Here is a 25,070-nt window from a genome sequence, read left to right on the forward strand (position 1 = left end):
TCATTGTATAGAAAGGTGGGAGGTGTTAAACTCACCTCAAAATGGGGCTGTTAAACCAGACATAAGGATTCCTTGTGTCTTAGTGTAGTCATTTATTTTGTTAAAGATTTCTCAGTTACACTTTAATCCAGCTCAGGGCTTGACGCTTCTTCTGGACTTTGAACTCGACCTCTCCAGTCCTGCCTGGCCATGGATTTAGGAGCCCATGAAATGCCAGGCAATCCTGCAAGCCCCAAGCAGCAGCAGAGTGAATGATCTGCCCTTGGGATTCTTCTATCAGAAGGAGGGCCAGAGGAGCCTGGAGGAGGACTGTTAAAAGGGAGATAGCTAAGGAGGCTTTCTCCTGAGTCCCATCAGAAGCATTAAGAGCAGGCTTTGAAAATAAAGACTATACTGTCTGAAGCCTTTTCTTTAGGGTTCCTGAGAACAGGCCCGGGGATGGGGGGACTGGGGGAGGTGGGACAGCTCTAGTCAGTGTCTGTAGCCCGCTCAGCTGCTCTCCCCTGGCCCAGATAACAGTTTACTCAGAGTCCTTAGTGTGCAGAGCTCCAGGACAGCCGCTAGGGGGCCTCTATAAGGCACAGATCACTCGGCCTAGAGGCAGAAGGGCCTGAGTTCTAACATGACCCTGGCTGGGCAAGACATTTCACTTATGCTCAGTCTTGTCCATCTATGAAATGGGGATAATAATTCGCCAACCAGGATTGTTGCGAGGACCTATTGTAAAGTAATTGTATAGTAGGAGCAGTCTGTAAATGCTTGTTCTCTCCCCTCTTCTCCCAGGCGTTTTGTGGAGGGAAGAATAAGGCCCCTGAAAAATAAGCTGTTTGTTAGTGGGGCCTTGGGGAAATCACATTATCTCTGGGCCTCCATTTCTTTATAAAATGGCAGAAGTCAGCTAATCTTCCCAGCCTGGGTTCCTATCAGTATCAAATGAGGAAATGTTACTTAAAAAACCCCAATATTTTGCTGACATTTTGTGAATAATATTAGATCACTGACACCTGAATTTTGTATATTGAAGTCAGTGGATATTGTATAATTTTTAATGAAGTACTTTAGTTAGGTACAGAACTAAGAATTGTCTTTACTGGCAGCGATGTCAAGATTTCTATCAATATTAGATCATGTGAAAATAACAGAACTAACAAAATAAACTTAAAGCAATAACAGCATTTATATAGTATTGTAAATTTTATGAAGCATTTTATATTCTTTCATTTGATCCTGACAACAATCCTGGAAAGTAGGTGATATTATCCCCATTTTACTAATGAGGAAACTGAGGCAGGCAGAGGTGAATTGACTTTACTAGGGCCACCCAGTACAAAATTTGAACTGGGATCTTCCTTAATAGGCTTAGTACTTGATCTACTCTTCTACCTTACATATAAAAGTGGCTTTTATAAGTTCATGCTTAATTTCTTTTTAATCTTATACAGTAGTTTTTGCAAAGTGATAAAAAATATGAAAAATTTAAAAATTGGAATCATTTGGTTTGATTTTGTTTTGAAAAGCAGACTATCTTTTACATGGAATCAAATGGCTAAAAACTGCATTAATATTACAGAAATTTGTTTTTCTGTGATAGTTGATTCCCAGACACTTAATTTTTCTAAAGCTCATCATCATTATTGAATCAAAGCTTTTGAGTTCACGTGAATGAGAGCCACACAATTTTAAAAGTTCTGACTCTGAAGTCTTTATTGTTTAGAGGGGTAGAGTCTTTACTGTCAATGATCCGGTCTGAATCCTACACAATTTTTAAATCAGGCACATCTTGTCTAAAATTATTAATAAACTGAAAATTCTATGTTAATTTAGCAGGAAGAGTGAATTCAATAGTAAGGTTTTCACACTAGATGATAGGACTTTTCTATAATACATTAGGTATTGGTCATATGTATGCTTTAAAATTATGTTCTTTAGGTTAATATGGTATATTTGTAGATATTCAGCCTTGTTACTAGGGTATTGAATGTTAATTTCCTTAGCTAATAAGAGATGTGTTTAAATATTTATTAGCCCTGGCTTTTACTACTAGTTTGCTCTTGGGCAAATCATTTAAACTCTTGAGCCTTAGAATTTTCATCTGCATAATGGGGGAGTTGAATTAGATTATCTCTCAGGACCTTTCTACTTCTGTCTTATGATCCTAAAAATCATTAGTTGTGGATATAAATGCATTCTTAATTTTACACATTGCATATGATATGAATGTTTCTTGAGATTAGAAGTTGGCTTAACAGGCAGATTTTGAATGGGAAGGAGCCTTGAGAATATTGTTTTAATTGGTTAGAATGATAAAGTCATTCTCTCATATTTCCTTATTCCATATGCTTTTCAAACCATCACTTAATACTGACTTGAATTGAAGACAATTGAATTTAGTGAGATGAGCAGGAGGCTGGGAGTCATGGCATCTGGATTCTTTTCTTGGCTTTTCCTCTGTCCAGCTTCCTGTAGGGAAGTAAAGTACTTAACTTCTTTCTGTATTACTTTTCTTGATCATAAATGATGGGTTGATATAGTAGAAAGAAGTTCTAAACTTGGAGCCACTCAAGATCCAGGTCCAGTATTACCTCTGACATTTTTCATACTTTGCTACTAGCACCATTTTATTCCCCCTTCCACCAGAACCTTGGACTTTGCCCCAGTATGCTCATCTTAGATATTAGCCAGCATTAAATGAGCTTTCATCTTACATCACCCAGAAATCAAAGTGACATATCACTTCCTGGCTATGCTAACACCATATCACTTTCCTTTCCACCACTACTCCTGCCAGTTTTCTATCAGCCCTCTTTGTGTATTGTCTTTCCTTATTTAAATATATGCTCCTTAAGGATATTTTACATCCTCGTATTTTTATCCTGGGTTTTTTTTAACACAATGCCTGGCACATAGTATGCAATTAATAAACTCTTATCTATCTATTAACCTTATCATTGTGAACAAGTCATTTTATCTTGTGCTAATTTCCTATAGACAATAGAATATCTCTTTAAAGATTGGGAAGATTCTGGCATATTAATCTAGATTTTGAGTGAATGGATTCTGAGTGGTTCTAACTCAGGCTAGGCAGGAGCCCATGGACTAAAATTCTGTCCAGGAAATCAGCTCAAGAGAGATGGAAAGCTTTTAAACATGTTATTGGAGGGAAAAGGGAGCTGTCCAAAGAAGCAGTGCTGATATTTGGGGCTGTGACCTGGAAGCTTAGGCTTGAGCCGGATCTGCCATAAAATAACCACCACCTCTGTGATCACCAGCAGCAACACTTATTCCTCCTCAATTTTTTTCTCTCTCTTTTCCTCCCCTCCCCCCAAACAGCAAGCAATCTGATATGGAATATACATGTACAATCATATTAGATACAATCATATTAGATATATTTCTATATTATTCATGCTGTTAAAAAAAAGAATCAGAATAAGAGAGAAAAACCACGAGAAAGGAAAAAAACAACAACAACAAAAAAACCCCCAAAATAGTATGTAGGCTTTAATCTGCATTCAGACGCCATAGTTCTTTCTCTGGATGTGGATGGCATTTTCTATCATGAATTTTTCGGAATTGTCTTAGATCATTGTATTGCTGAGAAGAATTAAGTTTATCAAAGTTGATCATTTTATATTGGCTCTGTTATTGTGTTCTCCTGGATCTGCTCACTTCCAGAATAACTAAAGCAAGCATTTGACCATGTCAGTCTTCTGCTCCAGAATCTTTGGTGGCCCCATTGACATTGACAGTTTTTCCCTCACCAGCTTCAGGCTGCCTTTTTAGACTCATTTCTTTGCTTTTGTGCTCTCCAAGACTACTTGCTGGCTTCCATGTCTGCTCTTTAGAATTAAGATTATAATCCCCTGACTATTTTTCATTTTGTCTTTATATTCCCAGTGCTGAGCACAGTGCCTGGCACATAAGTAGTACTTAAAAATTCTTTGGAGTGAATTTCACAAGATTTACACAGAAGATGAAACAAGGGCAGAAGGTAAATACAGAAGCATGGTGGGGACCTATAAGAGTATAGCAAGAATGTTGTCGCTTAAAGTCACCCCAAGAGGGCAAGAAAAGCTAAGAAAAGCAGATGTTTTGTCTTTATTGCCCTTTGTTATTATTTTGGGTGAAGAGGAAGATTAAAGACAGGAGTGTTTGGTGCAGATTGGAGGATAACTGAAGAGGCAGCAGAACTTTTCCACTCCTACTTTGGTTCCATTTTCTCAACCCAGTGAAATAGTTTTTCAGGTGGAGAAGAGAATAGAATTAACTAACAGAGAGTTGATAGGTAAGATAAGTTAAGACACAGAAGGGTAATATATGCCTCAGTACCATAATTAGGTTATATTTTCTGGCCTGGACATCTTAGGGTATGGAAGTAACTGGAAACTGTTATTTATGGTCCATCATCTTTGCATAAGCTCAGAGAACCAGAGAAGAGTTGTAGGAAAGGACAAGAACAAATCTAGGCCTAGTCTTTACATCATAGAATTCAGTAGAATCTATATATTATGAATTTAGCTTTGATTCTTGGTAAGTTTCTAGACTCTTATTAAAGCAATGATTAGTGACTGTCCAAAAAAGAAAGTGGTGATTACAAAAGACCAATATGGTTTTGTGAAAACTGAGATATTCCAGATTAACTTTTTAATTTTTTGATGGGCTTATAAATCTGTATTCAAGGAGAATGTGATAGTTAGAATTTGCCGGAATTTTAACAAAATATTTTATAACATTTCTCTTGTTATGGATATGGAATTGATTAATGGCTAGACACTCTGAGTGGTCATTAATATCAACTTGAAAAGTGGATCTTCTGTAGAAATCCTAGGGATCTATGCTGAATTTCCCATGCTGTGCTTTTTAACACAGGATTATAAGTTTAAAGCTGTTAGGGAAGTAGGTGGTCATTTATCCAATTCTCTCATTTAATAGATAAAAAAGCCAAAAAAAATTTCTTCACAGTGTTGGTAATTTATAGTGCCAAGATTTAAGCTCAGGTCTTCAGATTGCAAATCTACACTTTCTGTAACACCATGCTGCTTCATGAATTGAATTTAAAGCAAGAAGAAACCAGGACATCCTAGCAAGTACTTTTTAAATGTCTACTCCTTACATGGCATGTAAGATGGATGCAGAGGAAAAAAAATAAAGCTGTCCCTGCTGTGATGGTATTTACATTTTGTCAGTAGGTGTGACTTGGTATCAGCCTGGGGACTTGGTTTTGGAGTTAGAATGCCTGGGTTCAAGCACAAGTCTGGTTCAGTGAACCAGACAACTTTCCAAGGCAATGATTTGTATTGGGAGAAGGGCTGTTCATCAGGAGCTCCCAAATGTACACACAGATCAGAGGGTGCAAGCCCTTTCTCAGAGAGGGTTGTTACCACAGCCAGACTTTGAGGGAGCCACAGACTTCTGAGAAGTTGTATGACAAGGAAAGTGTTTTCCCCATGCATTTGCCAGTACAAAGACTGAAGATGGGAAATGGTGTTCTGAACCCGTAGAACCATCCGTTTGGAACAGAGTATTATGAAAGGGACATAGAGCAGAGCCTGATTTGGAAGGACTTTGGAGACAAAGTAGAGGTGTTTGTATTTGATGCTAGAGGCAGGAGGGAAGCATCAAACATTCTTGAGCAGAGCAGTGACATAGTCTTCCTGACATTTTCCATTCCCCCAAGATGCCCCTTTTTTAGACTGTGGTCTTTTTTATTATTTTATTTTTTTATTTCCTTCTGCCAGGCAGATCATCCATCTTGAGTTATAAACTGTTATCCATTAAGTTAGAGAATCAGGCTTGAAAAATGCACCTGGGACACCTGCCATCGGGAGGGAGTTTTGTGTTCTCTGGCTTAACCTGGCTTTCTGTGGTCATATGATTTGTTTCTTCTAAGCTCTTTGCTTCAATCCCTCTTAACCCTGCTTCAAATCATTCCTGTTCCTTTTTTCTCTAAATAAGATGCCATAGCGCTTTCAATCTTTCCCTTAACATTTTTAAAAGCTCATTTTTATTAATGACCATGTGACCCAGAGTGCAAGCTTCTTAAATTTGTAAGTGATACAAAGCTAGGATAATCACCAGCTGTCCTGACCTATGTGTTGCCACTGGAGTCCAGTGACTCCGGAGGAGAGAATGCAACTGATGACTTTGCACAGCCCTGCTTCACTGAAATCCAGTTCTCTTGTAAGTCAGGACATCACCTTCCTGATGTCATTGGTTCTCTTCTGAAACAAAGGAGAAGCAAGAACAATTATGTTATTAAATCAGGATTTAACAAAGATAAATGAAATTCGTATATCTAGAGGAAAAACTCAACTTTACAAGGGTAGAATGGTTCAAATCTGATTGGAGATGAGCTTACTTAAAAAAACAACCTGAGGGTTGAGGGGCTTGCAAGCCTAGCATAAGTCAGCAATGAGATGTGGCAGCCAAGAAAATTGAATTGAGATAGACTTGGGCTCTGCCATAGAGAAGCAGTAATCTTGGGGTAACCTGTGCTTCTCTATATATCTTGAAGTTTATGTTCAATTTTGGAAGCTATATTTTTGGGAAAGTTCTTGGTGAAGAGCTTTGTCTATGCCGTATTGGTTGAAGGAATTAGTGGTGTTTAGTCTAATGAAGGCTTGGAAGAGGCTGGAGGAGAGAGCATGTTATTGCTATCTTTAGCTAGATGAAGAAATATCCTGTGGAAGAGAGATTAAACCTTCTGGCAAGACTATTTCACTGAGGAGGATATTTACCATATTAGAAATAAAAATAAATCTGAAATTTCTAATCCAGTGGTCCTCAAACTTTTAAAATAGGGGGCCAGTTCACTGCCCCTCAGACTGTTGGAGGGCTGGACTATAGTAAAAACAAAGGCTCACACTCTGTCTCTGCCGCTCAGCCCATTTGCCATAACCCAGTGGGCCGCATAATCGTCCTCAGCGGGCCACATCTGGCCTGCGGGCCGTAGTTTGAAAACCCCTGTTCTAGACCCTCTGAAAGGGTTTCAGAGACTCCCAAGATTCTCTGGACCACACTTTGAGAGTCACTGGACTAGCCGACCCCTGATATTTGAGGGTTCTGCATCACTTTCATTAATGGGCAATTTCAGGATGGTTGAACTTGTCCAGGCCCAGAAAAAAAGGGGATTCTGAAAAGTAGCCAGACATTATCCTTCTCAGTGAAATAGTCTTGCCAAAATTTTTATCTTTTATGTTTTATTTGGTGTTTTTGGAGGACAGCTTTGATCTTTGGCTCCAATATTAAGAAGTAGTACTCTGACCCTACAACTGCCTCACCCTTTCCGTACATATATATACATAGTAAGATAGGCATAAAGATCAGGCCCTCTTGACACTGGCATCTCCTTGATTAGTTATATGCACATGCACGAACACACACAGATGCAACAAAACTAACAAATGCAGCACATGTATGGAACAAAAGCCACCGTGCTTGAGGACCTGGTCTACAGTTTTCAGGCTAGTTTCACAGTTTGAATTTAAATTGCTGTTTTCCAAAAAGGTGCTGAAATTTTATCCTCTTGCTTAGAGAAAAACTGGTGTAATTTATTTAGTTAGCAGACCAAATGTGAAAAGGGAAACCCTTGTGTTCCAATTTTTTAGTTTCTCCAAATTCAAGTAATGAAGTCAGAAGCTAGCTGGGAGAATACAGCTTGTCAGGTGAAATTCTTCAAACTGTAATTAGAACAAGTAGGCGAGCATAATTGTTCATTGTGAAGATAAAACCTTGTCCGTTTTTATCTCTACTGACACCTCCTGGGGTAATGGAGCCTTGTGGCAGCATTTCATCTGAAAGTCAGTCTGCTTTCACAATTTCTCAATAGCTTATGGTAAGTCTCAAATTGCAAATACTACATTGCTGTTCTGGAGGTTCAAGCTCGGCTCTAGCTATCCCAGCAGCAGCTGCTGCAGTCTTGGGAAGTTTTTGTCCAAAGCTTTTCTGTGTAATGTGTGCATCTCTGACTTGTTCCTTATTTTTTCTCTTCTTCAGTCCTTTCTGTATTACTGACTCGGGTTTATCTTTTCTCCCTTTAGAGAGTTTTGAGGTGACAGTCACCAAAGAAGGTGATCAAGGGTTCTTTCTATCCCTCTTATGAATATTAACCCACTAACTTCCATTATGAAATGGGGAGTCAGCACTTAAGCAGAAGATCCTGTCATGCTCTATTGCCCCATTTTATTCTTTATTTCTATTTTAAAATATATTGATGAAAATTGTTATGTAACCAACCCTTGGTTAGAAATATCTGGAAATCAGACATCCATTTGAACTCTACTGGTCATACTGTAGAATTTTTTAAATACTGCACTTGTTTAAGTGTTAAAAGAACTTGTATTTTTATTAATAATCTTGCTAGTAGTTGGGATTTTGGAACAGTTAAGTAATCATTTCCATATGCAATATTTTGTGGAGCTTTATGTAATCATCAAAATATTTCTTTCTTTCACCATGTATTAGAATGGAAAGAGTACTTTTAATAATCCATTTAGCTGTAATTAAGTACGGAGGCAGGTTTTTTTTTCAGGTTGGCTAGGAAGAAGTCTGAAAGAAAAGGAAATCTAGCAAATCCTTCCCTCTACAAAGAGTGTTCTGGTTAAGAGAAATTGTACTATATTAGTAGATAGCTGTTGAAATGGATGCCTGAAAAGTTGGTATTTCTACCTTTTTCCTTAAAGAGTTTATTTTGGTTCCCTAATTTTAGTCAGGTACATTGCACAGGAAGACTTGGTGGTTTCGATTTTTCGGACAGAATTTCTGTAATTATGGTGCTGAACCTATACTGAAGCTTCTTCATCTCTCAGCTTTTAACTGTGCATTTTAACCTTCTGCTCTGGTCCACGTCAAATCGGCTACCCAGCTATTCCCCGTAGCTCGGTGTACATCCAAGTTGTTATCAGTGGGCTTGGCTGTGGCTTCTATGAGATACACTTTCACCCTGAGCTATCTTAAGTACTCCTGTGAAATGCCTGTCTACGTTTCTCTTTCTCTTTTGTATTCCTGCATGAATGGATGCAAAGTAAACAAGTTGCTTGGAAAGCCAGAGTATGCTTCTTTTTACTAAAGTTCCCAGAATTCACCCATTTTAAAGCACAGTGTTCTTGCTTTGACCACAGACCCTCACAAACCCCTGGCTGCCAAATTGTTGTCTTTTATTTTGGGGGGGAAATGTGCAGAGGGGATAGTTGGTTGGAATTCTAACCTGTGCTCCTTTGACTCTTTAGGTGAGATATGTGGATTTAAAATTCACGGGCAAAATGTCCCTTTTGATGCTGTGGTCGTTGATAAATCCACTGGTGAGGGAATAATTCGCTCCAAAGAGAAACTGGACTGTGAATTGCAGAAAGACTACACCTTCACCATCCAGGCCTATGATTGTGGGAAGGGACCAGATGGAGCCAATACAAAAAAATCTCACAAGTAAGTGAGGTAGTGAGCCAAATGGCCCACCTGCTGAGTGTGTGTGCTGGGATAAAGAATGGGTGTACTGAAAGGCACACTTGAGTTGGAACCTCTCTTACCATCGAGTCTAATGAGTGGCAAGACAACAGCTTCCAACAATGCTTACAACCATAGGCAACAGTGATTGCCTTAAACAGATATACTAAGTGTCTATATCTATGTTGGAAATGCCAACATATTTACTCATGGTATAACTTTACCTGATCCCCTCTGCTCTAGTTACTCTAGAGTTTCTGTAGCCTCAGGATTGTAGAAACATCCTGGGGAAATCTCTCCTGTAGTGGCCTAATTTTTTTTTAAATAAAGCATTCCATTTAGTTAAAAAAGAAAAAAAAAGAATGGGTGTACTGGGGAGACAGGAGTTCCATAGGGGAAAAAGAGAGCCTTTGACAGAAAGAATCCCAACACAGGGTATCCTGTCCCCCTCACTTATTATAATAAGTTAGCCCCTTCTCTGAATTTTAGTAAGCCCCCCAAACATTCCAGAGTCTGGGGAGACAGATGAAAATACGGTGGTCCCTGCAGTGAATGAGCAAAGATAAAGAAGGGGAAGACTCTGATGTGTGCAGAGAGGAGAAATACAAGATGGGGAGAGATGACAGCGAGTCCAACAGTTTGGGCAGAGAAAGAGCTTGTCCTAGATTGGACTTGGAATGGTGAATTCAAAGTCAGGAAAGGTTCTAAAAGGAACATATTTCACCTAAGAGGGGGGGTGCCCCAGAGCTCTCAGAACATGGGAGGCCCAAAGGGCTAGAATCTAGAGTGAAGAAGAAGAAGAAGAATGCTGGAAACTTTTGGCTTAGTTTCCTCATTTGTGGGGGAGGGGAATAGTGAAAATATCTTTCTTGCCTACTTCATTGAGTTGTGAGGATGAAAAGTTTTCCATCCTTTGTCCCCTATTTTGGATCTTTCTGTTGGGAGGAATCAGTGGTGCTTAACTTTCATTGATTAGTAGTCTTTGAATTCCACATCAGAATTTCCTTTTTTAAAAAAAAGCTTTTATTTTTCATTTGCTCCAGAATTCTCCTTTAAACCAAATCTTGCTGTTAGATGATATTTTCATAGTTGTCAAAAAGTTTGGCAATTCCTTTCCTCTTGCCAGTATTTAGAGTTTAAAAGACAATTTGTAAGAGAAAGGGGAATGGTTCTATAGTTAATGTTGGCTTTAAAAAGCCACTTGAAAAGTAAATATTATCTTTTGAGTTATTCATTTGTACACTTTGCCAGGACACCTAGAAGTTGGGAGGCCTGTGGGTCAGGCCCCTCCTGTCCTCACACACATCCCAGAAACAGCACTTACTCTGTGTAGTAGCCACAAGCAAAAGGGATTCTTTCCATGCTTTTTTTTGTCTCATCTTGGTTCCTTCCTTCATCTGCTTTCTACTTATATGCGTGAGCCCAGGAAGTCTACTCTCTTTTTACTCTTAACTGTTTATGATAAGATGTCTAATCAACTATCCTCTTATTTTTCTTTATTTTCCCTTCTGTGTATTTTGATCTTCCTCCCACATTATCTCACTTAAAAGAAAAGAACAGTTGTGTGTGTTTTTTAATAACCATCTGATTTAATCTGTGGAGATAAGATTCCATTTTGGTTATAAAAAAAAAAAAAAAAGGCAACAAGTCTCCTTATCTGACTTTTCTTTTAATTCAGAATTAAAAGAACATAGTGATTGCTTGGTTTTATCTTCATATTAATTCAGAAAATATTAAGTGCCTACTGTGTGTTGAACTATGTGCATTTCTGTGTGCAGAAATGAATAAAGCCCAGATCCCTCAAGGAAACTTACATTGTATAATATATACACAGTTACATACCTTGAACAAAACAAGGTATTAGTATTAGAAGAAAATATACAAATGGAGAAATGACATCCTTGAGGATAATCAAATAGAGTCTGAAAATGTATTTTAATAACGCTATGTTTGATATTTTTGTTTTTCCTTTTTCCCTTTATCAGAGCAACAGTCCATATTCAGGTGAATGATGTGAATGAATATGCCCCTATATTTAAAGAAAAATCTTACAAAGCTACAGTTATTGAGGGGAAGAAATATGACAACATTTTAAAAGTGGAAGCAGTGGATGCAGACTGTTCCCCTCAGTTCAGCCAGATCTGCAGCTATGAAATTGTGACTCCAGATGTGCCCTTCGTTGTTGACAAGGATGGTAAGGAAAGTTGGAGCCAGTTTTATTAGTAAACCCTAGCACTTTCTTAGAAGAGAGTTCATTTCTGAGTTGTCCAGTTTCTTTTTGTTTTTAAATTTTAATAGTTTTTGTTTGCCCGATATATGCATAGGTAATTTTACAACATTGACAATCACCAAACCTTTTGTTCTAATTTTTCGCCTCCTTCCCCCTCCCCCAAATGGCAGGTTGACCCATACATGTTAAATATGTTAAAGTATAAATTAAATACAATATATGTATACATGACCAAACAGTTGTTTTGCTAAACAGAAAGAATCAGACTTTGAAACAGTGTACAATTAGCCTGTGAAGGAAATCCAAAATGCAGGCGGACAAAAATTGAGGGATTGGGAATTCTCTGTAGTGGTTCATAGTCATCTCCCAGAGTTCTCCCACTGGGTGAAGCGGGTTCAGTTCATTACTGCTTTATTGGAACTGATTTGTTTCATCTCATTGTTGAAAATGGCCACAGCCATCAGAATTGATCATCATATAGTATTGTTGTTGAAGTATACAACGATTTCCTGATCCTGCTCATTTCTGAGTTGTCCAGTTTCAAACAGATCTTTAGACTGGACACTTTTGTAAAATGTTGGTGTTGATCACAGCTTGGGAACACAAGGAATAATCTTTACATTTTGTTTCAAATTTTAACTCCAGTCTTTGTTGAAATCTGAAGAATACTCTCATCAGATCCTCTTTTTCCTTCATAGCTAAAAAAGTAAAAAGCCATTTAATAGGCTTTATTTCTCAGACATCTTTTTTTTTTTACCAACATGAATGAATAAGTTTGTCTTTGGAGGCCTAATTCCTAGTATCTGAGAGCCATATTCCCTATTTACCCCCCACTCTTGGAATTGAAAAGCTTTTGCTAGTTCTAGGCAGGTTGAGGAGTGAGGCCTTTGAAGTACAATAGGGTTAATTTAAATTTGTTATAAAACATCCTTTTTATATGATCATGTCACCAAAGGCAATTTTTAAGAACTCAGAGAAGTTGAACCTGGATACTAGCACTAGGTACGCTTCTTTAGGGAAAAAAACCTCTTACTCTTTGCAAATTTTATTTTTTAAACAAAGTGAATCTTTTAGCAAGAAATACTGACAGGTTACTTCATATTAAAAGTACTTGAATTTATACAGAGTGGTCTTTCCTTGTGTGCAAATTTTTACATCTTTGTGAAAATATAAACCAAATATAAAGCCCATAAGAATATAAGTGATAAAATTGCTGTTGCTTTTGGATCTTCTTTAGCATTTCTTAAAGGTTTGTTTACTCTACTGTATATGCAGATGTTATGTAAATTAAGTTGAGTTAATTATTTCAAAAATATGGTTGTCTCTTAGGCAGTTATACAGATTGATATTTGGGTATGGGATAGCTGAAGTGAAGGCTGAATAGCTTTTTGCTCTGACTTCATTGTTTTCTCCCTTTGTCAGGTTATATAAAAAACACTGAGAAATTAAGCTATGGGAAAGAGCCTCAGTATAAGCTGACAGTTACTGCATATGACTGTGGGAAGAAAAGAGCTACAGAAGATGTGCTGGTCAAGATTAGCGTGAAACCCACGTGCAAGCCTGGCTGGCAAGGTCTGTTTGGCTCTTTCCTCTTCTGTCACTGTTGGGTTTTTGTGTACACTCAGAAATGTCTAATCACAAGCCATAATGGGGCCTTTTGGGCCCTAAATCTCTTCCTTTCTCCCTGCCCCACTTTGTGCAGGATGGAACAAGAGGATTGAGTATGAGCCGGGTACCGGATCTTTGGCTCTCTTCCCCAACATCCATTTGGAGACTTGTGATGAAGCTGTCACCTCCATCCAGGCAACGGTGGAGCTAGAGACGAGCCACATTGGCAAGGGCTGTGATCGGGACACATACTCGGAGAAGTCCCTGCACCGGCTCTGCGGTAAGAGGCTTCCCGGAGCTGACTCCCTGCCACCTCCTGCCCCGCATGCCTCTGATAGAAGGCCCAGCCAGGCCTCATGTTCTAAGATGACTTTGCCAATATAGCAAAACCTTCTGGGGCTTCTGCTTGAAGTACTAAGGAAGGGCAGGAAAGATGGGGTTTCTGAAGGTCCCCTTCAGTGTGTTGGGAGCTGAATTCATAGAGAGGACAGGCTTGGGAAAACGTGAGTCCAGATTCCGTCTCTGGCACTGAGTAGCTTTGGCAGATCATTTAAACTCTCTGTGCCTCAGTTTCTTTGTCTGTAAAGTAGGGGAAAGAATAAGGCCACTACAATTTGTGGTACTGTGGAGCTCTGATCTGAGTGGGCAGTACCCCCAGACACTTAGTAGCTATGTGACCAATTACTAACCTCTCTGACCTCAGTTATCCCATCTGTAAAATGAGAGGTTTGCACTCAGTAGATGAGAGGATATAAGTAAATATGAAGTGTTTATCGTGTTCCAGGCCCCGTACCATACACCACAGAGATGCAAAACAAGGAAACAGGACTGTCTTATCAAAGAAAAGAGGTTAAAGAATTAATACAAATACTGGACTAAGTGCAGCTTGTCTTTTAGTTTCTCATGAACATCTATCTATGTTATTGCTGGCTTGAAGAAGGTATATTAAGCCTGACAGAGGCCTCTTCCATGCCTTCCTGCAACTGTTTGCCAAGATTTCCCATAACATATAGAGTATTCCTAGGTTAAAAGTCAAGGATTGATTAAATCCTCCTTTCTAGAGAAACATCTTCTTTCCCCTCCACTTCCCCCCCTGCATTGATATCTTAGATATTTCTTGATGGTTCAGATGTGAAGCAGACTGCATGCAACTCCTTGGTCTTCAAGCACTAACTTTAATGCATTTCTCTAAGAAAACCCCTTTGTCTTCAGTCTTATCAGTCACCTACCAATCGGCCTGCCTTCTCCTGTGAGTGCAGATTCTTCTCCCACTACAATACTGGGATGGATTTATCTGTTAAAATGGATTTGGGGTGGTTTGGGAACATCTCCTATCTCCACTTTCTCTTTCTTTTTTTTTTTTTTTTTTTTTTTTTTTTTTTTTTTTTAATTGGTGAGGTCTTTTTTGTTTTAGGTGCAGCCTCCGGTACTGCTGAGCTTCTTCCTCCCCCAAGCAGCGCCTTGAACTGGACTGTGGGCCTTCCCACTGATAACGGCCATGACAGCGATCAGGTCTTTGAATTTAATGGCACTCAAGCAGTGAAGATTCCAGAGGGAGTTGTGACAGTAAATCTGAAAGAGCCTTTTATGATTTCTGTGTGGATGAGGCATGGCCCGGGGGGAAGGGAGAAGGAAACCATTCTTTGCAATTCAGATAAGACAGGTGAGTGAATGTGGAGAGGAGCAGTATTTTTCTTTCCATCACCTCAAACTTATTTGTAGCTTACCAGAGAAATAATCACATTGATATCCATTGGATTTGATGTCTAGTGCACATTTGTCTTGATTTCATAATTTTTGAATAAAATAATATAAACTAGTATGTAGACTATCTGGGGCCACTGAACCCTGGATTGCAAATGAAAGGCAAACCACCAAAAGGACCAGAGAGCCTGATTCTTTTTTTTTTTTCTGTTAGCATCTTTTAAAAATAATTATTTTTAAAAGCTTTTTATTTTCAAAACATACTCATGGATAGTTTTTAATATTCACCCTTGCAAAATCTTGTGTTCCAAATTTTTTTCTCCTTCCCTTACCCCCACCCCCTCTCCTAGATGGTGATTAATCTAATATATATGTTAAATGTGCAATTCTTCTACACGTATTTCCACAATTAACATACTGCACAAGAAAAATCAGATCAAAAAGGGAAAAAATGAGAAAGAAAACAAAATGCAAGCTAACAACAAGAAAAGTGAAAACACCATGTTGTGATCCACACTCTATCCCCACAGGCCTCCTTCTGGATACAGATGGCTCTCTCCATCACAAGACCATTGGAACGGAGCCTGATTCTTAATAGGTTTTTTAAAAGCACCTGGGTCAGCAAGCCATCTCGGAATGTTATTGTTTCCTTTGCAGCTGCTGCAGGAACAAAAGCCCCCCTCCCAATGAATTTTAAAAAATTCATCATATATACCTGTCATAAGACATTCATTTTTCCATTAAAATATAGTGATATGGAAATTCAGGAAGTAGCTGGAAAAGAGCACATCGCCTTGCTCAGCTCTTGTTGTTAGGTCTTTGGGGGCAGATGATTGAGGATGGGCAAATTTTTTGCTTAGCACTTCACTCTTTGTGCTCCAAAATGGCCCTGAATCAGTTAAATAGGCTGTGTGATGCTTTAAAAAAAAAAAAAAAAAAAAAAGGGATGCTTTTGTATTTTTATAATATAATTCCTGGGTACCAATGTCACCAAGCTTGTAAGTAGGTATTGTTTTTAGGATTATTAATTTTATGTTGATACCTTTTATATTTTAGTTTTGTTTGGCTTCTTCCTTCTTTTAGAACTGAAAGGAATGTATGTCTACTTCATAGACACTTTGGTTGTTTTTAAAGGACATTGCTCATGCTCGGTTTTCCTTCTTGTATACTAGTCACCAATATAGACCTATCCTATTTATTTGCTCTTAAACATTCTTTAGTTCAAAGGTCAAACTACTGGGAAATATTGGACCAAATAAAGAAAAATACAACAAAACAAAATGACATCAATATTTGACCTGTCAGGTGGTTGCTTAGAGGCCCATTTCTGTTTGAAACCCCTGTTTGTAGTCATACATGCAGTTATTCCTGCAGGAGAAAGAGCATTTTAAAAACCAACTTCAAGAACTGTCTTCTTTTCTGTATTGAATATTAAAAGTAATGCATGTTATTTAAAACTTTTTACAGATATGAACCGGCATCATTATTCCCTCTATGTACATAATTGCCGACTGGTTTTTCTCTTCCGTCAAGACCCTTCAGAGGAGAAGAATTATAAACCTGCTGAATTCCACTGGAAATTGAACCAGGTGATTCTTTGCCATTTGTTTTTGTTCGCTGAGTCCTGTGATTGTAGTTAGTTGTAGTCCATTCTTGTTCAGCCTTTAAACATTTTCAGATCCTAAAGTACCTTACAAATTTATCTTTATTCCTTTTTAGCTGTCTTATCAATGAAGCTCCAGATGACTTTTCTGATCTCCCAAGTTGTTAGTGTTGATCTCTCCTCTCCCCCTTTAAAAAACTTGATTTATTTACATATTTCATATATTATCATCTGTGTGCATGATGTCTCAAGGAGACTGTAATCTGCTTCTGGGAAGTAGATGTTTCATTTTCATGCTCTTCTCTCCAGTACTTAGGATGGTGTGGGACACAAATTCAGCAAATGCTTGTTGACTTAATATAAGTCTGTTATGGTAAGCATACTAGGCTATTTGAATACTCCCTTATTGTTGGATATTTGGGATATATTTGGAACAATTGAATTATTGAATCAACAAGAATAAATATTTTTATAACTTTTACTGTGAATCATCATATCATCTCATTCTGCAAGTTCACAGCTCTAACAGTAGTGGATTAAAGTGCTTACTTTTTCTCTAAGATCCCTCCAGGAATGAATTCTATTATTTATTATTATTATTATTATTATTATTATTATTATTATTATTATTTTGTTTATTATTATTATTATTATTTGTTATTATTTTACCAAGTTAATGGGTGTAAAGTGGTACCTCACATTTTATTTTGTGGCTGATTATTGAGGTTGGGGATTTTCTAATACTTTATGGTTTGTACTGGTTCTTTTGAAAAGTGTTTGTAACTTTTGACTATTTTGTACTTTGGGAGTTCACTGCCTTCCTTCCTCCCTCCCTTTCTTCTTTCTCCTCATATATTTTAGACCCCAAGTTTTTTTTTTTTTTTTGTTTTTTTTTTTTTTTTTTTTTTTTGGTAAAAGTTTGCCCTATTTTCTTAATGTTTTTAAATTTTAGACTGAAAGTGTTATAACAACTTTATATGTTGAAATTAATTTAAATATAAAGAATTACTAAATAAGGTTAGTTGTATTTCTGCCTAATAGTAAGGTTCTAATAAGTATTTGACATAAAAAGATAGCCCACAAAACTGCAGAGAGAGAGGAATTCTACCAGGTGAGGGATTGGAGAGGACATTGTTCTTTTCTGGGATTCTAGATGCTCTTCTCTTTGTATTTCTTATTTTACATTACACATGTGGTCATGATCTTGGGCTTTGTAATAGATGTAGGTCAGAGTAGGTACCAATAGAGCAGATTAAGGCCTACTCAGTTCCTTGACCCTCAACATCAAGTTTTTCTGCCATATTTATACCATCTGTGTTTCATAAAAATGGTATTAGCACGAGGAAGTTAATGTCATTTAAATTAATAAGCCCTCTTGCTTCTAGGTAGTCTCCCTTTGCTGTTAGAGCAAAGGATTGTGGGTTCCTCATCTAATATCATTGTAAACATAAATCAGTTATTTTGGTTGAACCCTATTTTAAATCTGTGGTATTTGTTATACATTGAAATAACAATTTAGCATAGATGTAAAGGGCTAGAACTGAGCAATGCACTTGGATAATGAAGCACAGGAGACTAATTGCCAATTGGACAGTTCCCTATTAACTTGTTTGAAGGTTGACCCTCCCCAGCTGTTCTGTGCTGACTTGATTGGTGGGACAAAGAGGGGGAAGTGACGTGGAGAGGGGGGTAAGGAGGAGGAGGAAGAGGAAGTGAGATGAAGAACCTGAGTCAGTCTCTCTGGGGGTTTGAGGGAGGAAGGTATGTGTGAGGTAGCTAGGCCTAACCCCCTGACCTTGACTGTAAAAGATCAAGAATAAAGACGTTTTGTGATCCTGACTCCAGCTGATTTCTGGGAAGACAGAGTTCCAACATTTATTGACCATGGTTCCTGCTTTTAAAGACAATAGTTGTAAAATAATGAGGATTTGCTTTGAAATTGAAATATTAAGGAACTGCTCTTTTTCTTCAAAGGGAAAATTTTTTTCTATAATCTTAATAACCAGGAACCATGGTCAATGGGAAGGGAGGGGGAAGGGAGGTGGGAGGGTGACTTGAGGGTTGCAGATTTGTAACTGGAGTGTTGGGGTGCTCTGGGTAGAAAGGAGGTTTAGAAGAGGGGGCAGTCTCAACAGAGGAGAGCTCAGCTTTGGATGGCTGTGTCAGTGCTACCCCTGGGACAGCTGGCTCAGCGTGTCCAGTGGGGACTTGGTGGCCTTGGGCTAGCGCTCAGACCACCCGGCTGTCCAGGGCTATCTTTTCTCAAATCTTTCCTTACTGATTGCTCCTGGGCGGTGCTGACCTGTTCATTTTTGCACTTCTCCCTTTGTCTCTTCTTCTGTCATCTTCTAGATTAATGTCCTTGAACAAAGGGATGTGTAGACCATCCCACATTCTGTATTTTTTCCTATGCCTCTCAGGTGTGCGACAAGGAATGGCATCATTACGTTCTCAATGTGGAATTCCCCAGCGTGACTCTCTATGTCGATGGTGTTTCCTATGATCCCTTTCCAGTGACCGAAGATTACCCTCTTCACCCTTCCAAGATAGAAACTCAGCTGGTGGTTGGAGCATGTTGGCAAGGTAACATAGGGCATCCCACCTTCTTGTGAATTGATTGGAAGAAGACATTCAATTACCATGGACCATTCTCTCTCTTGTCCCTTGCCATCTTTTATGCCCCCTTTTCAGTGTGACTGTCTCTGCCGTGGCACTGGGGCCAGGGGCAACAGAGTGCCTTACTTTCATATATAGTGCATTTTCTTTTATAAAACCATAACCCTCCTTTAAGTATATGGGTCCTAAGAGGAAAAGTTGCCAAAAAGCAATTACAAGTACCCAATAAAGAGGTAGATGGCAAACTTTGCTCATCTCATGCAACCGATGGACCTTTGTCAGGAGACAGGAGATTACTGGGCTCCTCTTTGACAAGGATTATTCTGTTAGGAGAGAACCCCTCCCTGGCTGATGCACTGAATAACACTGTAGATAAAGGTGGGTTTGTAGGGACTTCATTAGGGAAGGGCATTCTCTTCTAAAGCAAGTGCTAAGTACTCAACTGATCATGTAAGAAGCAGCTTTTTACAGGGACAGTAAAACCTGAGAGAGATTTAACAGACACTTCAGAAAGGGCAGTACAGACTGGGAGGCCTGAAATATTGATGTCCAGAAATTTAATGGATTTGGAAGTTAGAAGTGTGAATAATGTCAATGGGGGCAGCTAGGTGGTGCAGGTGATAGAGTGCAAATCCTGGAGCCAGAAAGACTTTTTTTCCAGAGTTCAAATCTGGCCTCAGACACTTCCTAGCTGTGGCAAATCACTTCACCCTGTTTACCTCAGTTTCCTCATCTGTCAAATGAGCTGGAGAAGGAAATGGTAAACCACTTGAGTATATCTGCCAAAAAAAACACACCACACACACACACAAAAAAACCCAACTGGGATCTCAAAGAGTCAGAAACGATAATAAAAATGATTGTCAACTGCAGGTTTCATTATTCAGTGAGTGTGATCTGAACATTTCTCTTTAAGAACCCTTTGTCCTGGGTTAGAAATGCATGAAAGCTCTAATCCCCAGATCAGGTTTTTTCCAAATTTGGATTTGACTAATTTTTCTTATGATGGTCACAAGTTAGGAAGAGCAAGAAATACACAGCTGTTAATTATAAGTAAGTGAGGTGTTTATAGCTTGTTCACAGTATTTCTTTTCAGGTGATTCACACTTTGCATTTTGGTGAGGCAAGTTATGAAGAACAGGAATGATGATGTGGAGATGCCAGCATTATTTATAGTTATTTATATTTATTATTTATAAAGGAAAAAAGCACTTTCTAATCAAGTCTACTTTCCTTCTTCAAAAACATTTTTAAGATCTCTTCTCTAGTAGTCTGTAGGTGTTAAATCTCCACTCTGGGGACTGCCCATGTATGTAGTGGAAGATTTCTTCATTTTCACCAGGAGCAATAATCCAACACAAGAGGTACCTTTGGAGCCATCTCTGCCATGAATGACCATTCGGTAGCCAAACAGTACTTAGTCACAAAGCCCCACCTGCAGCCATCCCTTCCAGAACACAGGATAGTTACTGTTTGTTTTTTCATCAAACCTCCTGCTGGGCAGGTCCCATGAGAGCAAAGAAGGCAAAGTGAGACCAAGCTCTTGGCCTGCAGTCGCAGTCCAGTGAGGGCTGCATTTATTGCCAGTTTCCAGAAATAAAATTTTCAGAATCCCCTTAAAAATCTCACAGCAAGGTTACAAAGTCCTAGTGCAGAGGTATTATTTAAAAGTTTGTATTGAGTTTTATTAGAATTTAGAGGCATGTTGGGATTTTAGGTAAGGGAGTTGGCCTTTTTCCCTGCCGCCCCTCTTAGTATTCTCCAGTGTGAACTGTATAAGACCAGGAGATCCTGGAACAGTCAGCAGGTGCTTAGTCAGCATGAACACTGGGCCTGAGCCTGAGGACACAGAGACCAAAGGGGCCGAAAAGGGCAGCATGTTCACATACAAACACATGATAAACAGGTGAAGTAAAAATCAGGCTATTTGGGGGGCAGGGACTGATGGGGTGGAGGTGCAGATCAGCCACAGGACACAGCATGGAGCTGAGCTGGGAAAATTGCAAAGGCATGATGGAATTTTCCAGTATTGATTTGCCTTCCAAGAGACCTCACTTGAGGGGGGTTGCCTCTGTTCAGACCAGCACTTCATTAAATCTGAATGTGAGCTAAATCCAGAAGAAGGCAGGAACACATAGCGTCTCAATAACTAAAAGCTTCAGGGTCAGAAGTATCCAGTGAGATCTATAAATAACCCAGGCTTCAAGCAAGCACTTCATTTCTGCAGGAAAAACCCCCCAGCATAAACACTGCCATTTCACATTATGGAACTAGATCTTAGTGAGGAAATGAGCCCGCAACAAAGAATTGCTTTTTATGAGCTTTAAACAAAGCTCACCTCATTTTCTCAATCACTCACCGAACACACTGGGGCTGTGGAAAGAGGAGGAGTCACAAGGTACAACTGGGCTGTCCTCCTGGCCCTCTGTTTGCCCCCACTGTGCTCAGATTCTTTACTGAGGCCTAAGTAGCGTCATCCCTGGACTGGCCCTCACCTGTGGACCTTCCCACTGCCCTGCTGTGTGGTCAGATGACAGGGATCTTGTGAAGCATGGGAAAGCTGGCAGAGCTTTTCACAAATGGCTCCTTTTTCCTCCAATAGCCTGGCAAGATAAGGAAACAGGCAGACACAAGGGAAGTGCTTTTTCCCAGAATCATACAGTCTAGCTGGTATCTGAGGCAGGATTTTATTTCAGGTCTTCCAGAGTACAGGTCCAACACCCTGGTCATTGTGCCATCGACCTGTCCCCTTTGAGAACTTGCCCCAGATGTTAACTGGGAAGGAAAAGCTCTGGTGTTTCATAGGCAGGGTATATATTCAGCCAAGTGGGAGCTACTTTGGCCCCAGCTCCCTCCCTCTGAGCACCTGCTAACTGTCCTGCAGAGGTCACCTGGGGGCCCTCCCCAGGTCCCTTGCAATTGTGTGCAAAGAGGTAATGGAGTCACAAGTCTGTGTGTGATTGTGGGGCTGTGCTGGGAGCTCTTCCCCCCTTTGCAGAAGTGTTGATTATATTGGCAAGCACGTCAATCAGTTTTGCTGAACTGCTTTTCTTCTCTTTGTCTTCCTTGTCCTAAGATGTGGCCACTGGATGGGAAGAGAGATATGTTTAAAAAGGAAGTTGATATGAAAAAAAGTTTTCAGTAAAAAATGTTAAAAGGTAGGGGAGGGAATGGTTGGAGCCGCCTGTTTCATCCAGTGGGATAACATTGATCCCCAAGGGGCTTTCATCCTCAGCAAGCCAGATTGAAACGAGCCCAGTTTGGCACATAAGTTTGGAGTAAGATCGGAGGCACAGTGAGGAGACATCGTTATGGTGGAAGGCCTCTCGGGCTTGGCGCTCCGGCCCTGTCTGGGTGGCCGTCGCTGGGTCGTCCTGGGCAACTCACGGCCCTCCAAGCCCTGTTTCTCTAATATCCCTTGCTAAAAGGATTTACAAACCACTGTATAAATCTCAGGGCATTCAGCCAAGGCGAGTTGCTCCGGGGCCTCACCCCCTGCCTCATTTTGGAGCATCTGGTGGTAGGGCACAGTCCCTTGGGCTGAGAGGGACGGCATCCCTGTGGGACTGGGGGCGTTTGGGCGATGGGTCTGTTGCTCAGGGCCCAGTTGGAACATCCTAACCTGTTGGTCCTTCTCCGCTGTCTTTGTGTTGCTTTTCTACAGAGTATTCAGGAAATGAAAATGACAATGAGACTGAGACTGAGGCAGTGACTGTGAGCTCTGCAGGTTGCTGGAGTTTCTTTCCTACTGTTTTCTATCAGATTTCCCCTTCAAAGATAAAACATCACCCATTCCATTATTTGCATGAAATATAAAAGTTGCATTTTGGCCCCAGATGCCATTTGAGCTGCTTCTGGGCTTCTCTCTGCATCCTGCTCCCAGCTTCTCTGGACTTTCCTTTTTGCCCTTTCACAGGTGCCCAGACTTCATTATGATCTCCGTGATGTGAGAGCAGAGGTTCATTAACACACAGCACTAATGGCGGCATCTTCCCATTGAGCTTTATCCATGTTCCTTTGCATGTGGCCTTCTGAAATCCCCAGGGACAGGTGCGGGGATCACCTCCTCCTCCCGCAGGCCCAACCTCGAAGTAAAGCAAAGCCACCCTCCAGGGTGGACGGAGCTCGCTTTGGTTCCCAGGTTTTTCGAGCACGATTCATTTCTTGATGTGTTTATCCTTGGAATTAAGTGATGAGCATAGAGCTTCCTTGGATGTTCGGGATAACTGGCTCACTGTAGCCCAATCTGGAAATGAAGGATGTTTCTAAAAAATCTCTTTGTGGCTCCTGACCCATTTTGGGATAAGCTCTCTTACCTCGGTTGGGACTTCTGGGACCTGGGGGACCCGATCCCATTTTATTCTGTGATCCTTTGTGTGTACGGTCTCTGTTGGTCCGTCAGTTCCTTGCTGGCACCAGGAGTGTGGATTAGCTCATCTAAAAGGCATTTGATCAGCCACTCTGAACTGTGGTTAGATGGTTTTGAAGGAGCGTGTTTACTTTCCTCATCATGGTTTGCTGAGGATATCCTAAAATTAGTGTGTGTTCCCAGCGCCTGCAGTCACTGGAGTGGTTTGGGGAAAGGCAACAAAGGAGATTCACAGATACCTGTTAACAGAGTTAGGTGCCTTAGTACCTAACGAGCAAGTTCATCTCCATCCCAAGATGAGCCTGTTGCATCTTAAATCATTGTTCAGAATGCGAGGGTCGAATCTTCCTTGGGGAGAGGTGAGGGGGCTGCCTGGCCCCTGGAGAGAGCGGCTGAGGAGCCAGAAGGCTGCTTGCTTGTCCTCACCTTCCCATTCAGGGCCCCCTCCTTCTCCAGGTCATATGCATGGTCATAAGTTAATTTCTCCATCGTGCTTCTGTGTAACCGCCAAGCTAACAGAAATGGTTGTAAACTAACCTGCATGTCATCCGTGCTCTGTCCCCCATCGGTAACTCTGCAGTCCGCCACAAAGGGAAGGCAGGAGGGATGTGTTAACTTCAACTTTCTCCCTTTCTCAAAGGTGGCGAGCTACACATGGCTCAGTTTTTTCGAGGTAATCTGGCTGGCTTAATGATTCGCTCTGGGAAATTGGAAAACAAGAAGGTGATAGATTGTCTGTACACCTGCAAAGAAGGGCTCGATTTGCAAGTGACTGAGAGCAAAGGCATGAAGGTAAAGTAAGGGCGAGGAGGCGCAGTGTTCCCAGTGAGACTGGGGGGAGGGGGACGGGAGGGCATGTTATTTATTATTGAAAGAGATTTTTTTCATGGAAGTGGAATTTTTCATTGAAACTTTTCACATAGGGGCAGCTAGGTGGCGCAGTGGATAAAACCCCAGCCCTGAATTCAGGAGGACCCTAGTCCAAATCTGGTCTCAGACACTTAACACTTCCTAGCTGTGTGACCCTGGGCAAGTCACTTAACCCTAGCCTGGGGGGGGGGGGAATTGAAACTTTTCACATAAAAGCTTTCCCCATAGTTCTGTTTTTTCCTTCCAGCTCTGTCCTCAAATGTTTTTTAGATTTTCTGGTGTGACTACTCCTTTGCTCCCTTTCTCCCATAAACATTGACTGCTCTCTGCCCCTCCAGCTTCTTGCCATCCAGAACTCTCTTCACTTTATTTCTTCTCTTGGAATGACTAGATTCAGGCAAACCCCAGCCAGTCGGTGCTGACTTTGGAAGGAGATGACGTGGAACAGTTTGATAAGGCCATGCAGCACATTTCCTATCTGAATTCTCGACAGTTCCCCACACCGGGAATCCGCAGGCTCCAGATCACCAGCACCGTCAAGTAGGCCTTAATCTTTTGCCTCAGATCTTATCTTTGCACAGCAATGGGGGTTGGGGGTAGAGATGAGGGGATAGAGGAGGTTATGGTAG

General features: G+C 40.3%; 1 protein-coding gene across 4 annotated transcripts in view; it reads left to right on the forward strand.

Annotated features, from left to right (window-relative positions):
• The window catches only part of CLSTN1 (calsyntenin 1), an 85,805-nt gene that overhangs the window by 54,843 nt on the left and 5,892 nt on the right, over positions 1–25,070 (forward strand). The window contains exons 3-13 of one of the 4 annotated variants that reach the window (XM_074306339.1): positions 8,040–8,069; positions 9,228–9,423; positions 11,427–11,635; positions 13,094–13,243; positions 13,374–13,559; positions 14,694–14,942; positions 16,451–16,572; positions 19,007–19,169; positions 22,867–22,929; positions 24,212–24,363; positions 24,833–24,981. In XM_074306339.1, coding sequence (XP_074162440.1) covers positions 8,040–8,069; positions 9,228–9,423; positions 11,427–11,635; positions 13,094–13,243; positions 13,374–13,559; positions 14,694–14,942; positions 16,451–16,572; positions 19,007–19,169; positions 22,867–22,929; positions 24,212–24,363; positions 24,833–24,981 — 1,669 coding nt within the window. The remainder of the gene's footprint in view (positions 1–8,039; positions 8,070–9,227; positions 9,424–11,426; positions 11,636–13,093; positions 13,244–13,373; positions 13,560–14,693; positions 14,943–16,450; positions 16,573–19,006; positions 19,170–22,866; positions 22,930–24,211; positions 24,364–24,832; positions 24,982–25,070) is intronic. The other 3 variants (XM_074306337.1, XM_074306336.1, XM_074306338.1) reach the window with 3 other exon arrangements.

Source organism: Sminthopsis crassicaudata, chromosome 3, assembly GCF_048593235.1.
Source record: "Sminthopsis crassicaudata isolate SCR6 chromosome 3, ASM4859323v1, whole genome shotgun sequence".
Lineage (NCBI taxonomy): Eukaryota > Metazoa > Chordata > Mammalia > Dasyuromorphia > Dasyuridae > Sminthopsis > Sminthopsis crassicaudata.